The 19,742-nt window shown below is 40.6% G+C and overlaps 1 protein-coding gene across 8 annotated transcripts in view; it reads left to right on the top strand.

Moving 5' to 3' along the window:
• LOC114648141 (protein phosphatase 1 regulatory subunit 12B) overlaps window positions 1-19,742 on the top strand; it is a 143,675-nt gene that overhangs the window by 49,094 nt on the left and 74,839 nt on the right. Inside the window, exon 1 of one of the 8 annotated variants that reach the window (XR_007934587.1) lies at window positions 10,633-11,331. The exons of 6 other annotated variants lie outside the window; for them this stretch is intronic. Coding sequence is in view for 1 of the 2 variants with exons in the window: in XM_028796991.2 (XP_028652824.1) it covers window positions 11,230-11,331 (102 nt within the window). In the remaining variant the exon portion in view is untranslated. Of the gene's footprint in view, window positions 1-10,632; window positions 11,332-19,742 lie in introns of those variants that run through there. One more of the 8 variants, XM_028796991.2, reaches the window with a different exon arrangement.

Below are 19,742 nucleotides of genomic sequence, written 5' to 3'. Positions count from 1 at the left end.
CCAACCCACCGCAGAACCAAGTCTTTAAGTTTAACTTAAGACTTAATGAGATGGATATTCTTCAATTGTGCTCTAAGATGAGTTTGCTGGTCAATATTATCTAAATCAGTAAAAAGACTTTTTATAAAATAAATTAAAGAAACTTAAAAGTATATATATATTTGCATAATGTATAAAATAATGAGTGGAAAATGTTATTCAGAAAGGTTCCTGGTCATAATGGTGTCTTTGCAAATTGCTGGCAGTCCAGTAGGTGGCGATGGTGCTTCTCTCAAATTATGCCTACGGTATATAAACATGGGGAGCAAATTCAAGTGAGAGATTCAGACCAAATATAGTACCTGAACTTGGCGTTAATGGAACATGCACATCCTGCCTATAAAGCTCAAAGGAATGGGATCACTTCAGAGAAGTTTGAGGGCAGAGGTCTTTTGTCGAGAAGCAGATTCTGGACTTTGGCAGGAGGTAATATATCCTGGATGGTGCCAAGACGGAAGATCAACTATACTTTTTTGTAGCACTCCTCCCTGTCTTACTTCAAGCAATGTCTGACAAGCGGCTCCTACATATCTGTTTCATATCATTCTGGCAGAATCTCTGAGAGCAGAGACGTTACCTTCTCAGCCTCACAGCACATGCAGGCTAGTTCAGTGAGCAGATCCTTCCCTGCATTCCTTACCTTACTTGGAAACACTGCATAGAAGCATTCTGCCGCCATTGCCCTGGCATTTCGGCACCTTGAAATCAAGCAACATTTTCAACATGAAGCACCAGTGACCAACGAGGCAGGTGGTATGGCATATTGGCACCAGTATGGGTGCCTTTTGGCATTATAGTTACATCAGTATTAACTATGGCTCTGTATAAAATAAAACATCTGTGTTTTATCTATAAAGCTCTTTGAGATACTGTTCTATACGTACTATATGATTTGAAAAATGTTAATGAAAAGTTAACTGCCTTAACTTAAAAGAGCTGCATTTCTGATGGTGCAGGCATTCCTAAAAGCAACATTAGCACCATTTTCTTAGTCACAGTTCAGTAAGGCTAAATAATAATAATACTTCATGTAACTCCTTTCACAAATCTCTTTAGAAAGACCAAGTTGTGGCACCTGACACCTTTTGGGTTGGATTCTCGGCCCAGCTTTTGACAACATCTTTCTTTTAAACACTAAAATTTCATTTAGCTGCCTCCTTAAAATGTCAGAGCAAATGATGATCAAAGTGAGTAAGAAACATAAATTTGCTTTTGCAATCATATACCCTCTAAACTCTTGCATTAATCCAGGTTAGTTGTCAGAGAGAAGGCAGCAATCATCAATAGAGCAAAGGGTGCCAGTTCATCTTATGGCACACTTAACATACTCCTGAGTCCAATTTAAGTTCACAGGTTGACCAAACACACGCACAGTTTTTGATATGAAAAGAAAATTTGAGTTCTTGGAGGAAGAAACAACATGGACTTATTGAGAATGTGTAAACTCTACCATAGAAACTTTCCAGTCTGTTAATCAAATCAAAAGCTGTAGGACAGCAGCATTAACCATTCTACTACCATGTCTTCTTCTAACAAATAACATAATAAGAATAATAAGAAAAATACAATCACATAGGGTTTTTCTAATCTAGTCAAAGCCATTTTCCTAGACATTGGAGAACCACTTCAACCACCATTGTCCAAGATCCACCTGGATGGTGCAACGGCACTCAATCTTGTGCCAGCATGCTCACCTCAAATAAGCTGTTAGCTAGTGAAGTGGTGAGAGATGGTTAGCTAATAAGGGACAGTGGATGATTAAGGGACCAGAAACACTAGGCCATATTGGGCAATTTATCCTCCATGAGCCAATCGTGTTTTGTTTTAAGTCAAACCACTGCTTAGATGCAGATCATTGGAGTCTCTCTCAAATATGCAGGAGAAAACCAAAAATGTTCCTATTATGAACTATAGCAATTTAACGTATTATTATTATTATTATTACTATTATTTTATTAACTTCTACTAGGCTGGGGTTCATATTCTTGTTTTATGTATTTTTTATTCACTTTTGGGTCATTGCTTTATGTTAATGTTTCCTTTCATGTATTACGTGCTTTGTGAATTATGCCTTGGTCATGTTCCACGTGTTTTGTGGGCGGACCCCAAGGAGGGGGGCCACTTGCCAATCACTGCCAGGAACTGCCCTCCGCTCTGGAGGGTCTCCATTAGTTCTTGGTTGTACATTTTAAATGCATCCTGGGAGTTTGTTGAGTTCTTGTGCTCTTTCCATGCTTTGGTACTTTTTCGATTTTGACTTTCTTGTTCTGTTGTTTGACTGCATTTCCAGATCACTGCATTAGGACTTTGGTGCATTGGACAGCTCCTCCAACTCCTGCTGAGCTTCATTGCATTAAAAAGCATTTTCTCTAGAGTAAATGTTTTATTTTATAATGATTTTTCAACCCTGTCTGTATCTAGCCAGAGATTCTGATGATGTTTTCCACACCTAGTCAGCATTATTAGAAGTGATTTTGAAAATGTGGGCCTTACCTGCTTTGGAACTCCTAAGTTCACAACATTCTCATTTCAAAACTTACTAAAGCGCCAATTCCAAAAGGCTGATAATAGAAACACAGACAGTAATACTTGCATTCTGTAGTAGTCATGAGTCGTATTATTTGGTATGTTTTAAGTGTATTTTTGGCTTTAATATTTATCCTGTGCAGTATTTATTTATTTTTAATTGTAATGATGGTGATTTCATTTTGCTTTTTTTGTAAGTTTGTTTTGTGATTTTTTCTTATGGCCAAGGCCATATTGTTTACTGGTTGCTACCATGTAACTGGTGTCGGCGTTATGACATCAGGCATCATTTTAACACCAGTTACATGACTATTTAAAGTGTGGTTACCATAGTTTGTGTGTATCTTAACTATTGGATATTTTCCAAAAACAAACCTCGTATGGTTTTTGCATTTATTTTTCATCAGGGCTCTCCTTTAACTTGCTTAGTTTTGAGTCTCACTCTGCTCCTGAATTTCGAATAAGCTTCATCCTTTGGATATGTTTGGTAGACCTGTCGATCTTTTAGGGCCAACTCTCTGCTAGTTTTCTAGAACACGAGTTTGCCTTCTCCCATAGAAAGAATTCTCTTTTCTTTTCAAATCAATTATCAGTATAAGCTCCTTGTCAGTCTGTTCACAGAATTAATTTAATTTTCATCCAACAGCTATCAGCTGCATATATTTTTAATGACTTTAAAGGTTTGTTAACAAATGGATATTAACAGTGAGTTGTCTTACAAAGAAGGAAAACAATCAAGCAAATACATAAAGACATGCATACACACTGACATGTTTAGTAGAAATCCTCCAAAAAGCCATTAGAGGTTCATACTGTGTCATCATTTGGGTCTTGTACTACTACTGTACAATAAGAGATGACAGGGACTCAAGACAAAAGACAGGCCAAATGAAGTGCAAGGAGTGACCCCCATCCACTCCAAATGTGTTCATGTTTGTTTAATTGGTGATCCGATCTCAACCCTGTGTGTGTGTGTGCGTGTGTGTGTGTGTATAGTAGTAGTAGATCCCCATGCTGAGTCAAATCTTACCTTGTGCTAAATGCTACCAAGATAGGTTGCAGATTGTCAGGACTCTATAACTGGAGGGCTGATGATATTAATTTCCTTACTATTACAAACAGTTCAAATTAAAGACAAGATGTAAGGATGTACAGTGTGATATATGGCCGGCCGTTCATCCCGGCCAATACCCCCAAGCCGCCAGGTGGGGCTCTCCCTGCGGCATGGAAGTGCCCCGAATACCAGCAGGGAATCATGGACAGTGGAGTTTTCCTTTACAGCCCTGCTGGATACCTTGGGGGCCAACAGAGGACGCTGCAGGGAGGCCCAGAGACTCTTACGTGCCCTATAACCCAGAAGTACGTCTTAGTCATAGCGACAGGAGGAATGACGTACTTCCGGGATGAAGAAGAGGATTTTTAATCTGACCCGGAAGTGATAGGAGGTCACGTGGATTGAAGGATCGGAAACACTTCCGGGTCAGGAACTATAAAAGGACTGTGGGAGATCCCAGTTGATTGAGCTGAGCTGGGTGGAAGGGTGGCAACGAGTCTGGGAGAGTGGAGGATTGTTTATTGATTATTGCATTGATTTATATGAGTATTGTGGAGAGGAGGGTGCTTTGTGCACTGAATTATTGTAATAAAGTCAATATTTGGATTTTATCTGGTGTCTGGCATTTGATCCGAGGGTTCAAGGGAGCGATAGCGCCCCCTATCTGTCACAACAGGAATTGCCAGTAACATTCACATTTACCGATAACACAATTTACAGACAGCCCCTCAGTCTGCTTCATAACTAGGTATATTTTTACAGACACTTTATCAAAGTATCTTATACTGTTATATACTTAATATGCCCCAACTTTAAAAAGAAAACCTCATTTGCAGACATGGATTGTAACACAGTCAAAATGTGGAAAGCCGCTACATAACGTAACCAGAAACAGAGACAGAACATTAGAACTGCATATGCACAATAAAAAATTGGACGTGCAACTCAAAAGTGGAAACAGTCAAAAAAAAAAAAAAAAGAATTTAAACATCAGATCTCCAGTTCATCAGCTATCAGTACATCTTTGATACATATATCACCTAAAGTAAACACATTACTTTGATATCTCTCTATCTTTTTTTCCCACTTACCTAAAGACATTTTCACATTCATAGTCTGTTTGCTTTGTGTTGAATCAGGAGAAGATTAGCTGCTTTGTTTCAGTCTTTAGATAGTTTGGTTTTGTTACACACAACAAACATTCAAGTGAACCAGTTGTAACATTAAACACCCCGTGGGTATATTGTGGCTTCTTTCATTGGGCAAAACATTTTTTTTTCAGGGGAAAAATCATCATGAAGGGTCGCTTTTGCCCACCAGGTTTGCAATAACTATATGTTTTGTTTACCCAATCCATCTCTGTGAGCAGAATCTCGATTATCTGATAACTAGAAGAGCACATGAAAATGATGTGTTACGTCATATGCTACAAGAATGCATTTCATCTAGACGACTGCACAGAAGAAGGCAAACTCTGGTGGGGGCATGGATGGATGTGATGGGCGATGTAGATAGTGATGGTGCTCTGGCCAGGGTTTGTTCCTACCTTGTACCCTGTGCTTGCTGGGATTGGCTCCAGAAAACCAACCAAAAGGCCCCTAGTCCTGGTTAAGCAGATTAGAAAATGACATGACATGACATGTATGATGTTGTGTGGTTACTCTCCAATAGCCTACTAGATGGGCATCACCTCTTGTATCTCTAAATCACATGTCTACGTCTTTACGAATGTAAATATGTGTTAATAATGTTCATTTTGGAATGTTTGTTGAACATTTACTACATTGAAACAAAGTTAATCTGTCTCCAGTGTCTGCATCGTGGCCAAAGTGTGCACCACTCATGTGGTGCAGATTAAGGGCGTTTAGTTGTCAGGTACATGAAACATTTATTTCTAGCCAACTCTGTATTTGGTTTGATCTACTATGATTGCTTTCAAATTATTCCTTTTTTTTTCTTACATTGGTAATTGATGTATCGATCGTGACTCTGAGGATGAATCAGGTGCTAGGACTGACCTGATTGAATGGTATTTGTGTGTGTGGTGCTCTGTGTGAACTTGAACAGTATTTATGTGTATGCATTTATTTTTATACTGAGAGTGCCTAATTGTCGGCAGGAATGTTTCCCATAATACACAGTATTTTGTATAGTTATATTAGTCCCGTAGCAGATCACATTCATACCTTAGGTGAACTACTTCAGGGTTCACTTGGTACCACAATGAAAACACCATTTCTAAAGGATCTTGGTCCTGCTGTTTTGGTGTGCACCAGAGTGTGATTGGTGTGTTTATATCTCACTAAATATACTGGATTATGAGGGAAATCACTCCAAAGTTCATAAAAAAGTGGTCCAAACAATCTAGGTGTAAAAACTCCTTAATAATCATTTTTACTAGAACCAACATTAAGTATAAGGTAGGACTGCATACTGTGACATCTAGTGGTGCAGAGTGGAACTGCAAATTGCTAAGATGAAATAGCCACAAGGGGAATATTAGAAAAAAAACACTAACTAAGAGACATTTAGCATTACGTTGTATGTGTTTACCAGATACTTTAATAAAATGTGAGGAAATGACAGAAGAGACTGAATAATAATTTTAAAGAACACCAAAGAAGTTTCTTCACTTTTGAGTATGGCTTCTTAAGAAGCTGCAGTGCAGAATTTTATTAAATGAATGGATCTAAAAATACATGACTGTTAAGATCCAGTTGTGTTTAGATTATACTTTGTTATATTTTTTGAAGTTTTGGCATTGGCGATTTTTTAATTTTTTTTTTTTTTTTTGGTATTTTGTATTCCCTACATCACAGGGAATTGGGCAAATACAATAGTAGGTTGTGTCTGTTATGATTTTTTTTGCAAAGTAAAAGGAAAAAACCATGTAAATATTACAGAAAAACAAAAACTTTTTTTATCATTATTTAATATAGCATTTTAGGATTCTGAGAAAAATAATTAATCAAAAGAATGGAAACAAGCACAAAAATCTTAAAATATCAACAGGAAAGACCTCACAAAATAACATCAGAAAAATGAATAAAGGAGAAAAAACAAACAAAAAGACAAAACAAAATCCAAGTGTCAATCAAGCAATGACTCTACTACAAATAGTTTGAGAACTAAATACTGAACAAGTCCATACCATAAACCTGTAAATCTCTTAATAAGGGAAAGTGAAACTATAACAAAGAACTTACTAAAAAATAAGACAAACCTACTCAGTGAAGGTCTGTATCACAAGCCAGAGAAAACAGAAAAATATCTAAATTAAACCAACAACAAATGACAGATATTAAAGGAAATTATTAAAGACATTAGCCAAAGGTACAAACATATAGTAGTAATTAACAGCTAAAAAGGAAAACATTAGAAAAAATACAACAAAACAAACCACCCTGTTTCCAATTAGATAACTGAGCTTATACTTTGAAATTTTCCTTGCTATGCTTATTTTTAGCATTAATGTTTTTGCCACCATATTGTTTAATATGGGTCACCATTTGTGGTTATTGCAGGAGCTGCAGTTCTGTTTCCACCATGTAAAACCCAGATGTGACACACTGTGACGTCTTCACCCAAAGGCTGATCTCAGCATACTACTCCTTCTGTCCTGAATTTCAAACACAAAACTTTTATGGTGCTAGTTATTGTGTGGAGACACCCATTGAGACAGAACTTTTGTGCAATAATCTTTGTGTTTTGTTTTTGTGTTGCTTTCAGTTTCTTGAGGGGTCACAGAAGCAGTCCAAGAATTATTATGAGTTTGAGGAAAAAAAGACTAGGAGTTGAAGAGAAAAGAATAAGATGAGAGACTGATAAGAGGAAAGCAAGGTGAAAATGGGGAACATCAATAGTACAGAGATGTTAAGATTTAAATGGGTGAAACAAAGGTGTAAATCGACAATAAAGAACTAGTCAAAAGCAAAGTGAAGCCTACCAATAATTTCTTTTGCCAACTGCTGATCACTGCCATATTTATGCCAGAAGACATAAAGACATCCTTGACGTTGGTGATTGTGATATGCTGGTGACTACGCTCTAACGGAGAGCATAGAATATAGCAGTGTCTAAAATGTCATTGCAATAAATTAAAAAATAAGAAAAGAAAATAACTGAACATAGTCCAAAATATTTCAAACAAAAAAAATAAAAATACAATTGAATACCAACCTAGAAAGGAAGAGACAAATTGTCAAAATAAATTGATACTGTATATTCGAAAAATAATTATCCCAACAAAATTAGATTTTGACTTCTACCTCAGTCCATTTTCACCTTAGAGTGTCATGACTGGGTTTTATGCTGATAATTTAGTATATGTTAGTACTTGTATTGGGGGTTGTTGAGGTAGAAGATTCTGTTCCTTTTACTATTTGCTTTAATTTTGTAATGATTCACATATTGTGGATTGTTTTACAACATTTTGGATGCCATTTTGAATCCTCTTTCGGCACCATTTTGTAATCCAATCGTTAGGTCCACTTCACGATGTTTCTAGGGGCATGGCTTCTGAGATCATGACCTGTGCTTACATGAAGTAAAGGGATAAAAGGACAGCTGGGAAGTTATTTCCTTATCCGATCTGCAGACAAAAAACCTCTTAAAAAACGGCGTTTGCAAAACTTCTTGTGCTTGTTCTCTCGACCTTGAAGCTTGCCTCTTGTTTTGGACTGGTTTCCTTTTGCTCTTGTGCCCTTTTTGTTTTCATACGTGCACCTTCTGCTCATGAACAAAAACGTTATCTGCCAGTGTGCTGACAGTTTGGTTAATTTCCTAATCATTTTTCCCTATTCCCTCTTCCATTATCTTGGCAGTACAAAATCCAGAGAGAAAGCCCCAGCATTATACCCACAGGGTTATTCCTGTGCCACATGATTTGGTGTGTGATGTCACAGTCGCCAGTTGATTTTTTCTGATTGGGAAAAGTGAAACTCTATTTGCTTTGGAACGAGCTTTATTTAGTGTTGAACAAGATTGTTAGGGGCTTTAAATATGGCCAACTATAGTTTTTGATGCTTATTTTGGTGAAAGATACCTGTCTGCTAATAGGCTTAAATTTGTTCACGATCTATCACTAAAAAGAATTCTCTCAAATAAAGTCTAACTATAGGGGAGAGACCAGTTCTCTGAAGGGGAGTTTTACAAAATTATTTAAGGAAAAATGGTGGGAACTGTGCAGTGATTCTTCTATGTTTAGAGAATAAATTGTTCAATGAAACCAAACAGCTATCCTGTGATCTAGAGAAATACCTTGCAATTGGGGTGTTAATAAGAAATGTAATGATTTACTTCATGAGGTAGAAGTACATAATAAAAACTAATGGTTTTGTCAGATATTTGAAGTATATTAATTTGTGAGCCTTAATTTAAAGTCTAAGTATTCCCAATTGTAATAGAAATTATTCACCATATGACAGAATGTCCGTAGAGGGCTAAATCCCAAGTGAAGGATTAAAAAAACATCATATTTATAATCACTGACCTTGAAATAATCTAGAACGATACCTCACATGCTTATGTTTGAAATTTGTCATTTTTAACCTTCCAGGAGTGGATCACAGAGGGCTAGGACTATGAATAAAGAATCAAATATGTAAAACTAGCTGTTCTCCTTGGCCCCACTCATGTAGTAGTGAAACAGCACAAACTTTAAAAATCAATAAACAAAAAGGTATCGCTAGCTAAGCGGAGGCAATTACGCTCCAAAACACAGAGGTAGACTGACTCCCCACTCCTGACGTCACACTTTCCCCTCTCCTCGGCCCGCAGCCTCTGTCTCAGATTAGCGCGAATATATTGCACCTGCATACTAACTATGATTCAATGTTCAAGCAAATTCTAGAAAAAAACCTGATCTAAATCTGTTAAGTAGTTCTCTCATATGCTAGATAAGCGGATGTAAGATACACCCCGAGGCTGGCACATGAGTGAGGAGAGACCCGCCCCGCTGCCCTCAACCCACTGTGTTTCTGTCGGATTCATGCAAATAAATCGTTACCGCAAGCGAACTATGATGCTCAACGCAATGAGAGAAGTCACAAAATCAACTGAAATGTTCAAGCAAATTATAGAAAAAAAAAACGATTTAAATCCGTTAAGTAGTTCTCTTGTGATAGACAGACAGACGTTGGATTTTATATAAGTAGAGATGTTGCCATATCCTTAATCAGCAACCTCGAAATAGCATACAATGAAACTCCACATGCTTATATTAGTGATCCCCATTTTTCTGAAGTTTTGTGAATAGGAGTAACTTTGACCCCTTGTTTCCTTATTACAGGTGAACCCCTGGTGTCAGTTGATGTGTCATGCACAACTTCAAGTCCTTCAGATCACTTCTGTTGAAGTTACCTATTGGTTTACTATTTATCGTACGTAGCCTAAAAATTAGGGTTTTTCAAGTCTTGAGGGACAAAAAATAAGGGGGAACCCCAAAATGGTTGACGCCTTTAATAAACAGAAATTAAGATGCATCAAACGGTATGTTATACTCTATGTGTTTTTTCTCATACCACTGAGTCAGGAAGCGCTGAACAAAAAACTAAAGTGATTTGAAAGTGTTCATAAGTAATTCTTATCAACACAAAATGCAGGCGTGAAATTTGAGGAAGTCCAAAACCTTATTGTACTGATAAACTAATTATAAAATCAAAGTCTACACATTAATAAACCCATGCAATAATATATCCCTACGCCACATAAAACTTTTTAAATGAGCCAGCAGTGCACTTCCCTTTTTTTCAGACTCAGTTTAGTACCTAGTCCACCTGAGGTAGATGGTGAACCCCATTCAATCTAACTGGCTGACAAATGTTGTACATGGCCAGGATCCAGGGCTCAAAACGTGCAACTCAGACCTAAAAAAGTTTCTGCATTTAGTTATTATAGTAAGTAAAGTGCAGGAGTCATTGCTGAATAAGTACACAACTGTGTCATGTAGCAAATGACAAAAAAAACTTTAATTTAAGTTTAGAAATTAAGTTAAGTGCATGGGAATTGATCTCTAATGAAAGAAAGCTGAGATTTAATGCTACTAGCTGCACGCAATCTTACTGTATAAGGAATTGTACGTCTCCATTTCCAGCCAGGGACATCTCTATCTCAGCACTGGAGAATACTGCAGAATTCCTGGCCTGCAGCCAGGACTGCGTGGGCCTGTGTATAAAAAAATTAAGCATTAAAATAGCCAGCTGACTTGTGTACATGTGCGTGTATGAGTGTGGATTTCTGTTGAAAGAGAGAGTTTGTTTAAAGAAGCCTAGAATGACTCCCCACTCCACTCCCCCTTCCTTTTTTTTTTTTTTTCTTAAATAATCGCAGGCAGCCGACGCTCAGTGCATGCTTCTGTGAGTGAGAGTGAGAGAGAGAGAGAGAGAGAGCGGAGACTGGGGAGCACGAGAAAGACGTGAAAGAGACGGAGCAGCTTTGGCACTTTTTCCTTTGCGTAGTACTTAAAGAAGCAGCTGGTACAGTGGGGGAATGGCTGGGAATTCTTTGGCCCCCTGACTTTGCACTGCCATCACAGAGGGTCTCCTCTTGCTGACTCAGATTTGTGTGCCAGGATCCTCTTCACCACTTCCACTAACTGCGGGAGCCGTGAGATGTCATCTCTGTTCACAAGAAGCAAGGAGATCTCCCGCAACAGAAAGTCCCAGTCAGACTCGCCCCCTTCATCGCCGTCACCTACTGCCAAGAATTTCCGAGTAAGGCTTATCTCATTTGCCGAGGGCCTCTTTAGTAAAAGTGGTTGAGACAGGTGCAAGCCATTTGTGGGCAGCCTAAAACTGAGGGAGTTGTGTTGACTGTCTGCTGGCTAGCAGGGTGTAGGCAAGCACTGCTCCGAGTTTTTTTTTTTTCCAGTTTCTGCTTCAGCTGTCTAGGCATTATGATTTCAAAAATGACAAGTTCATCTGGGATCACAGATTCCCAGACTTATAGGGAACTGGGTCTTGAGATTCTCCGGGGCCCAATTTATGTATTAACATATTCTTCTACTTAAAAGTTTGCAATTTCTGCACTCCTCTTACCACCATACTTCAGGATCATTATGTGGCTCTAAGTGGGCTGTTTCGTGAGGGGTCTTTTTCACACTTCAAGCAAGCAAGAGATTGTGATTATGATTCTGTGCTTTATACACAGTTTTCCTGATAGCCAGAAAAAACAAAATTTCAGCATTGGTTTTAATAATTGGTTATAGATGGGATGTCTGCAGGACTTTATGCAGGGCAAAACCAGAATGGTAGAGAGTGGAACATATCTAGCAAATACCCTGCCATGAGGAAATCACCAACTGGCAGAAGTAGTGCACAAGTGGTTAGAGTGTATGGATGGGAGATAAAAGAGGACATCCTTCCAAAAGTCCTCTAATCCAGGCGTAAAAAAGAAGCAGGAAGCATTTTAAGTCTGCCTAGCACTTATTTGGCACAAGCTTTAACCCTTGTGTGTAACTGCTGCAGAAACCTCCAAGCTCCCCAAATTGAATGAGCCTCCTAAAGAGCTCTTAGATGGAACATGGAAGAGTGTGACAGCTAGTACATGGTGTGATGGCTAAATTGAGGGAGGTTTGTAGATTTTGATCAGGATATGGGCAACTAAAGAGTGGACATTAATTTACAAAGAGGTACCATGGTACTTGCATTGCCTTTTCTGTTTGAGTTATTTATGCTGATATAATGTACTATAGTGATTCAGAAAATGACTTTTGAAATTATTTCAACCACCTGCTTATGCTAAAACCTTTAGTCTGAGGATTCAGATTTATGGTAACACTATGCCAAGGACATAATATTTCTGCCAAACTTTGTAACTGAGTAGTTCCTCCCAATCTATCTATCTAAAAAAGGTTGGATTTGTGAGCATGTTGTTAATATATGGTAACTTTGAGGTAGGAAGTGCCTGAAGGCACCTTAGAGTAAAGGGCATTATATGGAAAAAAAAATATATATAGATATAAATATATATATATATATATACTGTAATACATGTTCAAAAATTGATTTTGATAGTTAGGTGTCAAGTGCTCACTTTGTAGTTATTGCCAAATCTAAATGAAAGTTAAATTTGGAATAAGGAGGCTAGCCACTTTAGCAGAAATTCTTTACATGCTAATGGATGATGCTCTTTGTACATTGTTCCCGTCGCCTGGTAATACCTTTTCTTGCAATATATATAATATTAATAAAATATATTACAATTTAATCATATTATAATTAAGTGTGCATTGGAATATTTTAAGTGCTGTTTGGTCTGTTTTCTTTGAGTACTTTGCTAGGTGTTCATAGGTAGACATTGGTCAAAGATTAAGGGTAATCTATTCAGGACTGGCATCAAGGCTTGAACACAGAGGATGGATTCATTTCTTATTTTTTTAATTTGGAAATCAACAAATACATTTTGATTACATGTGAAAATCCTTGTTCGTGGAACTATTTTGCATGCCTGTGTAATTCCGTTAATAGTTCCAGTGAGCTTATGCTGCCAAGAATGAGTGTGAGAAGGTATCTGACCCTGTTAAGGTCAAAGATATGTTTTCAGGACTCTGTCCTATTCTCTTCACTTCATACCTCCTCTAGCCTACAATAAATAACAATCAATAATGTCCAACCTTCCACCTATCCATCAGTTTATTAAATCCATTTTTCTCAGATCATGGTTGCTGTCCTGGCAAGATCAGACACAAAGCCTGGAGCTAATGGTAGACGGGCACACTCGCACTCAAGTTCACCCAGGTTCAGGCACAAACAGAGCCAACTTAGAGATGATCAATTTAACACTCATTTTTTTTGTGAAATAGATGGAATATTAGAGTATTATTTTTATTAATTACCCTGAGAAAACCTCACACAGGCATCTGTCAGGCCCATAAACCGAACTGAGGTCCATTCCACACTAACATGTTTTCATATAAAAATGCAAGCATTTGTCTTCATTTTCAGCTTTCATTTACGCTACACCAGTGTTTCTTGAAAGCGCTTTCCAGAGCCAGATACTTTTAAAAATGCTGGTGTGGTATTTCAGCATGAAGATTTCTGAAAATGCAGATTCCATAGCACTATGGTTGGTTTGTGCTTATTATGTGGCTCTTCCCTGATTAGATCCTGCTCATTACAATGTTTTGTTCCCTGATTGGTCATATTTCAACGTAGAGGGCAAAGGAGAGTTGCTGTCCATGTCACTTGTTGAGTTGCATACCTGTATATCTGTGTTGCATTTTGTACGATTTTTAGAAATTATGATCAAGTGATTAGTCACACTGCACAACTGAGTCACCAGTCACATATAGAGGTATACTCAGACTAGACGAGCATATTCGGTCCAACTGACATGCCACAGCATCAGTACTGAGGCTATACATGTACAATGTACACTCACTGCAGTTGCTGCATAATGATTTTTGAGAAAATCAGCTTGTGAGACTGCTGTCATTACAAGACAGCTGACTGAAAATTCGGACACGACAAAAATTTCTCCTATCATGCAACAACCCAATCTTAGGATGTAATTGATCATTGCAATTGCTGTCATACTGCATACAAAACGGTGGTTGGTGATGCTGAAATTTGGGCTGACTCAGAAAATCAGTTAGTTGCTGAAAAACAGCCTCACAATTGTGCCAAAATTGCACAGTATATGCCGAGTTTAGGATGTTTATACTGAGTGCATGGCCAGTATAGGTAGGTGATTATATCATATGTGTTTTCGGTCATTTTAGTATGGAGAAAAATGCTTTTGTAAATGATGTGAAAATGCTAGAGTGGATGGAGATTGTTTTTGTTTCAAAACACAATTTCAATTGAGAATGTAGTAGTTTGGACATACAGTAGCCTCAGTGTCCTGCAGCTGTGACTAAGCAACACAAACCATCATGCCAAGGTGTCATTCAATAAACAGCATCAACAAGCACAATAAGCTTACTAACGCCTATGTCCAGGAAGGGCATCACATGCTTTATACAGGTAATAGTGTTGTTGTCTGAAAATGAAATATTTGTGTAACACTGTAATTCACAAATTGGTCAGAGTCAGAATTTAAAGAGGAACTCCATGTGGGGTAAAGACCTGGACAGACTAGGATTGTTATCCCCCATTACATTCTGAGAAGCCATACCTTACATCTGTTAAGCATTTCAGCTCACTGATAAAGTAAAAAGACACAGTGGGGTTGGATTGGGGGGGTCTGATTCAGAGAGTAGGCCTGGAGATGGTGAGGCTTGAGTGGCAGCCATCACATAACTATTGTACTCCTTACTTAATCAATGAAGGTGATTGAAGGGTTCCAGCATTGTTTTTGGAATCTGCCCTAGTAAATTTTCGCTTTCAGTGCAGGATGACTCAGCATTTCTGCTGTTCAACAATGTGGTCTAAGACCCTTTAAACCGATATTAAACATACATTAGAGAAATATTTGTGAGCTACTAGTAAAGGAAACATCCATGAGTATCGAGGTGTGTATATCAGCAGTGCTATCCCTAGCAGAATCTGGACAGGAGATGATTTGTCCAGGCTGTCATGGGCCCTCTGATAATCTTTGAAAAAATGTATGCCTTTGCATTTGTTCCTTTATGAAAATGCCAAGGAAACAATTTGGTACATTGTGAGTCCAACTCCTTCTCCCTCAAGACACCCGCTTCATTTTTTTTAAATTTTATTTTTAGTGAGCAGAGTCAGCTGTGTGAGATGACTTCATAACTTGCAGCACAGCTAGGAAAAGAAAACAAAACAAAAACGCTTTGCTTTATGCCAATCTTTTTGGCTTCTAGACAGCACACTTTATCTCACTCAGCCAATAAATAAATAAATCAATATACAGTATAAATAAAGAGCCTGTTTTTCCCACATAACCAGTTACAAGTTGACCATATAGAGGTGAAATCTCACAGTCTCTTTGGCCAGAACAGGGCAGCATGTGCCCCGATGAACTGGTGCCAAGTTACCACCTTATTCATATGGCAAGCTGGAGTCATGGAGCAGTTGCCACCCAAGGGAGCATTTCACAGAACTATAAAAAGTTTAGTGACAAGATACTGGGGTGGAGTTAGAGTTCACAAAATCAATTTATCTTTTAACTATTCAGGACTGGTTAATCCATGTTTTTATGTAGTTATTGAGAAACAACTTACTTGAGATTCAGACAGTCTGTGCAGTCAAGGTTTCTTGTATAGGGCACCTTTCACGTACAACTTACATAACAACTTACTTAACATAATTCTTTTATTACTAACATAATTTTTTATATAATATTTTTTTTATTACTTAACATAATTCTTTTATTACTAACATAATTTAGTAAGTCCAACTTACTTAACATAATTCTTTTCATTTTATCATTTATCACAGGGGTGGGCAAAGTCATTCCTGGAGGGCCGCAGTGGCTGTGGGTTTTTGTTCCAACCCAGTTGCTTAATTAGAAAACAATCCTTGCCAATAATTACATTTCATGGCTTGTTAGTGCTTTAACTCTGCCATGTCAGGTTATTCTCATATCCTAGATTTTTTTTCCATTCTAAGGATATCATCCAAATACTTTGAAGTGTAAAATGAATGGGTAATTCTCAATCCTTCGCTTTTTTCTCTTCTCTTTCCTTCCAAGTATTTAATTAAACCAAATAGTGCACGATAAATACACACAGGTGTAAAGGGTAACAAGCAAAATGGATAATTGCTGGTTTCTTTTGTCATTTGCATCTTATTGCTAATAAGGAGCAATTAAAAACCAAGAATGTAGCTGTTTAAGACTTAAATAAGCAATAAGGGTTCAAAATCTTAACGAGGGAGATAACTAAAATGAAGCAGAAGTGTTTCTAGAGCAATAAGTGCTTCTTATTAAGCAATTGGGTTGGAACAAAAACCTGCAGCCACTGTGGCCCTCCAGGAATGAATTTGCCCACCCCTGATTTATCATCATAATCCTCTCCTGTTTAACTGCCACTTTCCAGATTCACCGAAGTTTGCTTCCCCTTTCAAGTCTTTTCACAAGTCATTTTTTGAAGTGTGAAAGTAATCTTTGATTTATAGAGTGCCTTCCATCACGAGCATTTTGCAATCATGTTACTTTCATTAAAGTTCCTTACTTAGTACACATTATTACAAGCATTAAGTGCTACAGTTCAAATGAGAATTGACCAATCTGCACTGGTCAGTATTTCCAAATATAGGCCTCTGAGTTTGACCTGACCTTTGAGAAGCTCATCTCGGAATATATGAGTCCTCTTGTGGTTGGCCACCTGGAACCACTGCAGCTTGCCCATTGAACAAAATTGGAGTGCAGGATGTAATGATCTGTCTGCTCCACAAGGCTTATTCTCACCTGGGCAAAGCTGGGAGCACTGTGAGGATTAACCGCCACCTTATTGTGGTGGAGGGGTTTGCGTGTCCCAATGATCCTAGGAGCTCTGTTGTCCGGGGCTTTATGCCCCTGGTAGGGTCACCCAAGGCAAACTGGTCCTAGGTGAGGGATGAGACGAAGAGCGGTTCAAACCTCCTATGATGAATGAAAACTTTGGATGGCGTTTTCCCTTGCCCAGACGCGGGTCACCGGGGTCCCCTCTGGAGCCAGGCCTGGAGGTGGGGCTCGATGGCAAGCGCCCGGTGGCTGGGCCTGCACCCATGGGGCTCGGCCGGGCACAGCCCGAAGAGGCAACGTGGGTCCCCCTTCCCATGGGCTCACCACCTATGAGAGGAGCCAAGGAGGTTGGGTGCAGTGTGAGTTGGGTGGTGGCCGAAGGCGGGGACCTTGGCGGTCCAATCCTTGGCTACAGAAGCTGGCTCTTGGGACGTGGAATGTCACTTCTATGAAGGGGAAGGAGCCTGAGCTAGTGCGCGAGGTTGAGAGGTTCCGGCTAGATATAGTCGGACTCACCTCGACGCACAGCTTGGACTCTGGAACCAATCTCCTTGAGAGGGGCTGGACTCTCTACCACTCTGGAGTTGCCCCCGGTGAGAGGCGCCGAGCGGGTGTGGGTATACTTATTGCCCCCCAACTTGGAGCCTGTTCATTGGGGTTTACCCCAGTAGACGAGAGGGTAGCCTCCCTCTGCCTTCGGGTGGGAGGACGGGTCCTAACTGTTGTTTGTGCGTATGCACCGAACAGCAGTTCGGAGTACCCACCCTTTTTGGAGTCACTGGTTGGGGTGCTAGAGGGCATACCTTCTGGGGACTCCCTCGTTCTGCTGGGAGACTTCAATGCTCACGTGGGCAATGACAGTGAGATCTGGAAGGGCGTGATTGGGAGGAATGGCCCCCCCGATCTGAACCCGAGCGGTGTTTTGTTACTGGACTTCTGTGCTAGTCACGGATTGTCCATAACGAACACCATGTTCAAGCATAGGGGTGTTCATATGTGCATTTGGCACCAGGACACCCTAGGCCTCAGTTCGATGATCGACTTTGTGGTCATGTCGTCGGACTTGCGGCCACATGTCTTGGACACTCGGGTGAAGAGAGGGGCGGAGCTGTCAACTGATCACCACCTGGTGGTGAGTTGGCTTCGATGGTGGGGGAGGATGCCGGTCAGGCGTGGTAGGCCCAAACGTGTTGTGAGGGTCTGCTGGGAACGTCTGGCAGAGCCCCCTATCAGAAGTAGCTTCAACTCCCACCTCTGGCAGAACTTCGACCACATCCCGAGGGAGGTGGGGGACATTGAGTCCGAATGGGCCATGTTCCGTGCCTGTATTGTTGAGGCAGCTGACCGGAGCTGTGGCCGTAAGGTGGTCGGTGCCTGTCGTGGAGGACCCTTTTGTCCTGTGGGACTCTGGAGGCAGCTGATAGGTACCGGCAGGCCAAGCGGAATGCGGCTTTGGTGGTTGCTGAGGCAAAAACTCGGGCATGGGAGGAGTTTGGGGAGGCCATGGAGAACGACTTTCGGACGGCTTCGAGGAGATTCTGGTCCATCGTCCGGCGTCTCAGGAGGGGGAAGCAGTGCAGTGTCAACACTGTATATGGTGGTGATGGTGCGCTGCTGACCTCGACTCGGGGCGTTGTGGGTCGGTGGGGGGAGTACTTCGAAGACCTCCTCAATCCCACTAACATGCCTTCCAATGAGGAAGCTGAGCCTGGGGACTCAGAGGTGGGCTCCCCCATCTCTGGCACTGAGGTCACCGAAGTGGTCAAAAAACTCCTTGGTGGCAGGGCCCCAGGGGTGGATGAGATACGCCCGGAGTTCCTCAAAGCTCTGGATGTTGTAGAGCTGTCTTGGTTGACATGCCTCTGCAACATCGCATGGACATCAGGGACAGTGCCTCTGGATTGGCAGACTGGGGTGGTGGTCCCCCTCTTTAAGAAAGGGGACCGGAGGGTGTGTTCCAACTACAGAGGGATCACACTCCTCAGCCTCCCTGGAAAAGTCTATTCAGGGGTCCTGGAGAGGAGGGTCCATCGGATAATCGAGCCTCGGATTCAGGAGGAACAGTGTGGTTTTCGTCCTGGTCGCGGAACAGTGGACCAGCACTACACCCTTAGCAGGGTCCTGGAGGGTGCATGGGAGTTTACCCAACCAGTCTACATGTGTTTTGTGGACTTGGAAAAGGCATTCGACTGTGTCCCTCGGGGAATCCTGTGGGGGATATTTCGAGAGTATGGGGTACCGGACACCCTGATAAGGGCTGTTCGGTCCCTGTACGATCGGTGCCAGAGCTTGGTCCGCATTGCCGGCAGTAAGTCGAACCCGATTCCAGTGAGAGTTGGACTCCGCCAGGGCTGCCCTTTGTCACCGATTCTGTTCATAACTTTTATGGACAGAATTTCTAGGCGCAGCCAGGGTGTTGAGGGGGTCCGGTTTGGTGGACTCAGGATTGGGTCACTGCTTTTTGCAGATGATGTTGTCCTGTTTGCTTCATCAGGCCATGATCTTCAGCTCTCTCTGGATCGGTTCGCAGCTGAGTGTGAAGCGGCTGGGATGGGAATCAGCACCTCCAAATCCGAGACCATGGTCCTCAGCCGGAAAAGGGTGGAGTGCCCTCTCAGGGTTGGTAGCGAGATCCTGCCCCAAGTGGAGGAGTTCAAGTATCTTGGGGTCTTGTTCATGAGTGAGGGAAGAATGGAGCATGAGATCGACAGGCGGATCGGTGCGGCATCCGCAGTAATGCGGGCTCTGCATCAGTCTGTCGTGGTGAAAAAGG

The sequence above is a fragment of the Erpetoichthys calabaricus genome, chromosome 3 (assembly GCF_900747795.2).
Source record: "Erpetoichthys calabaricus chromosome 3, fErpCal1.3, whole genome shotgun sequence".
Classification (NCBI taxonomy): Eukaryota; Metazoa; Chordata; class Cladistia; order Polypteriformes; family Polypteridae; genus Erpetoichthys; species Erpetoichthys calabaricus.
Note: the sequence above shows the minus strand (reverse complement) of the source record. Positions and strands in the feature narration are given on the sequence as shown.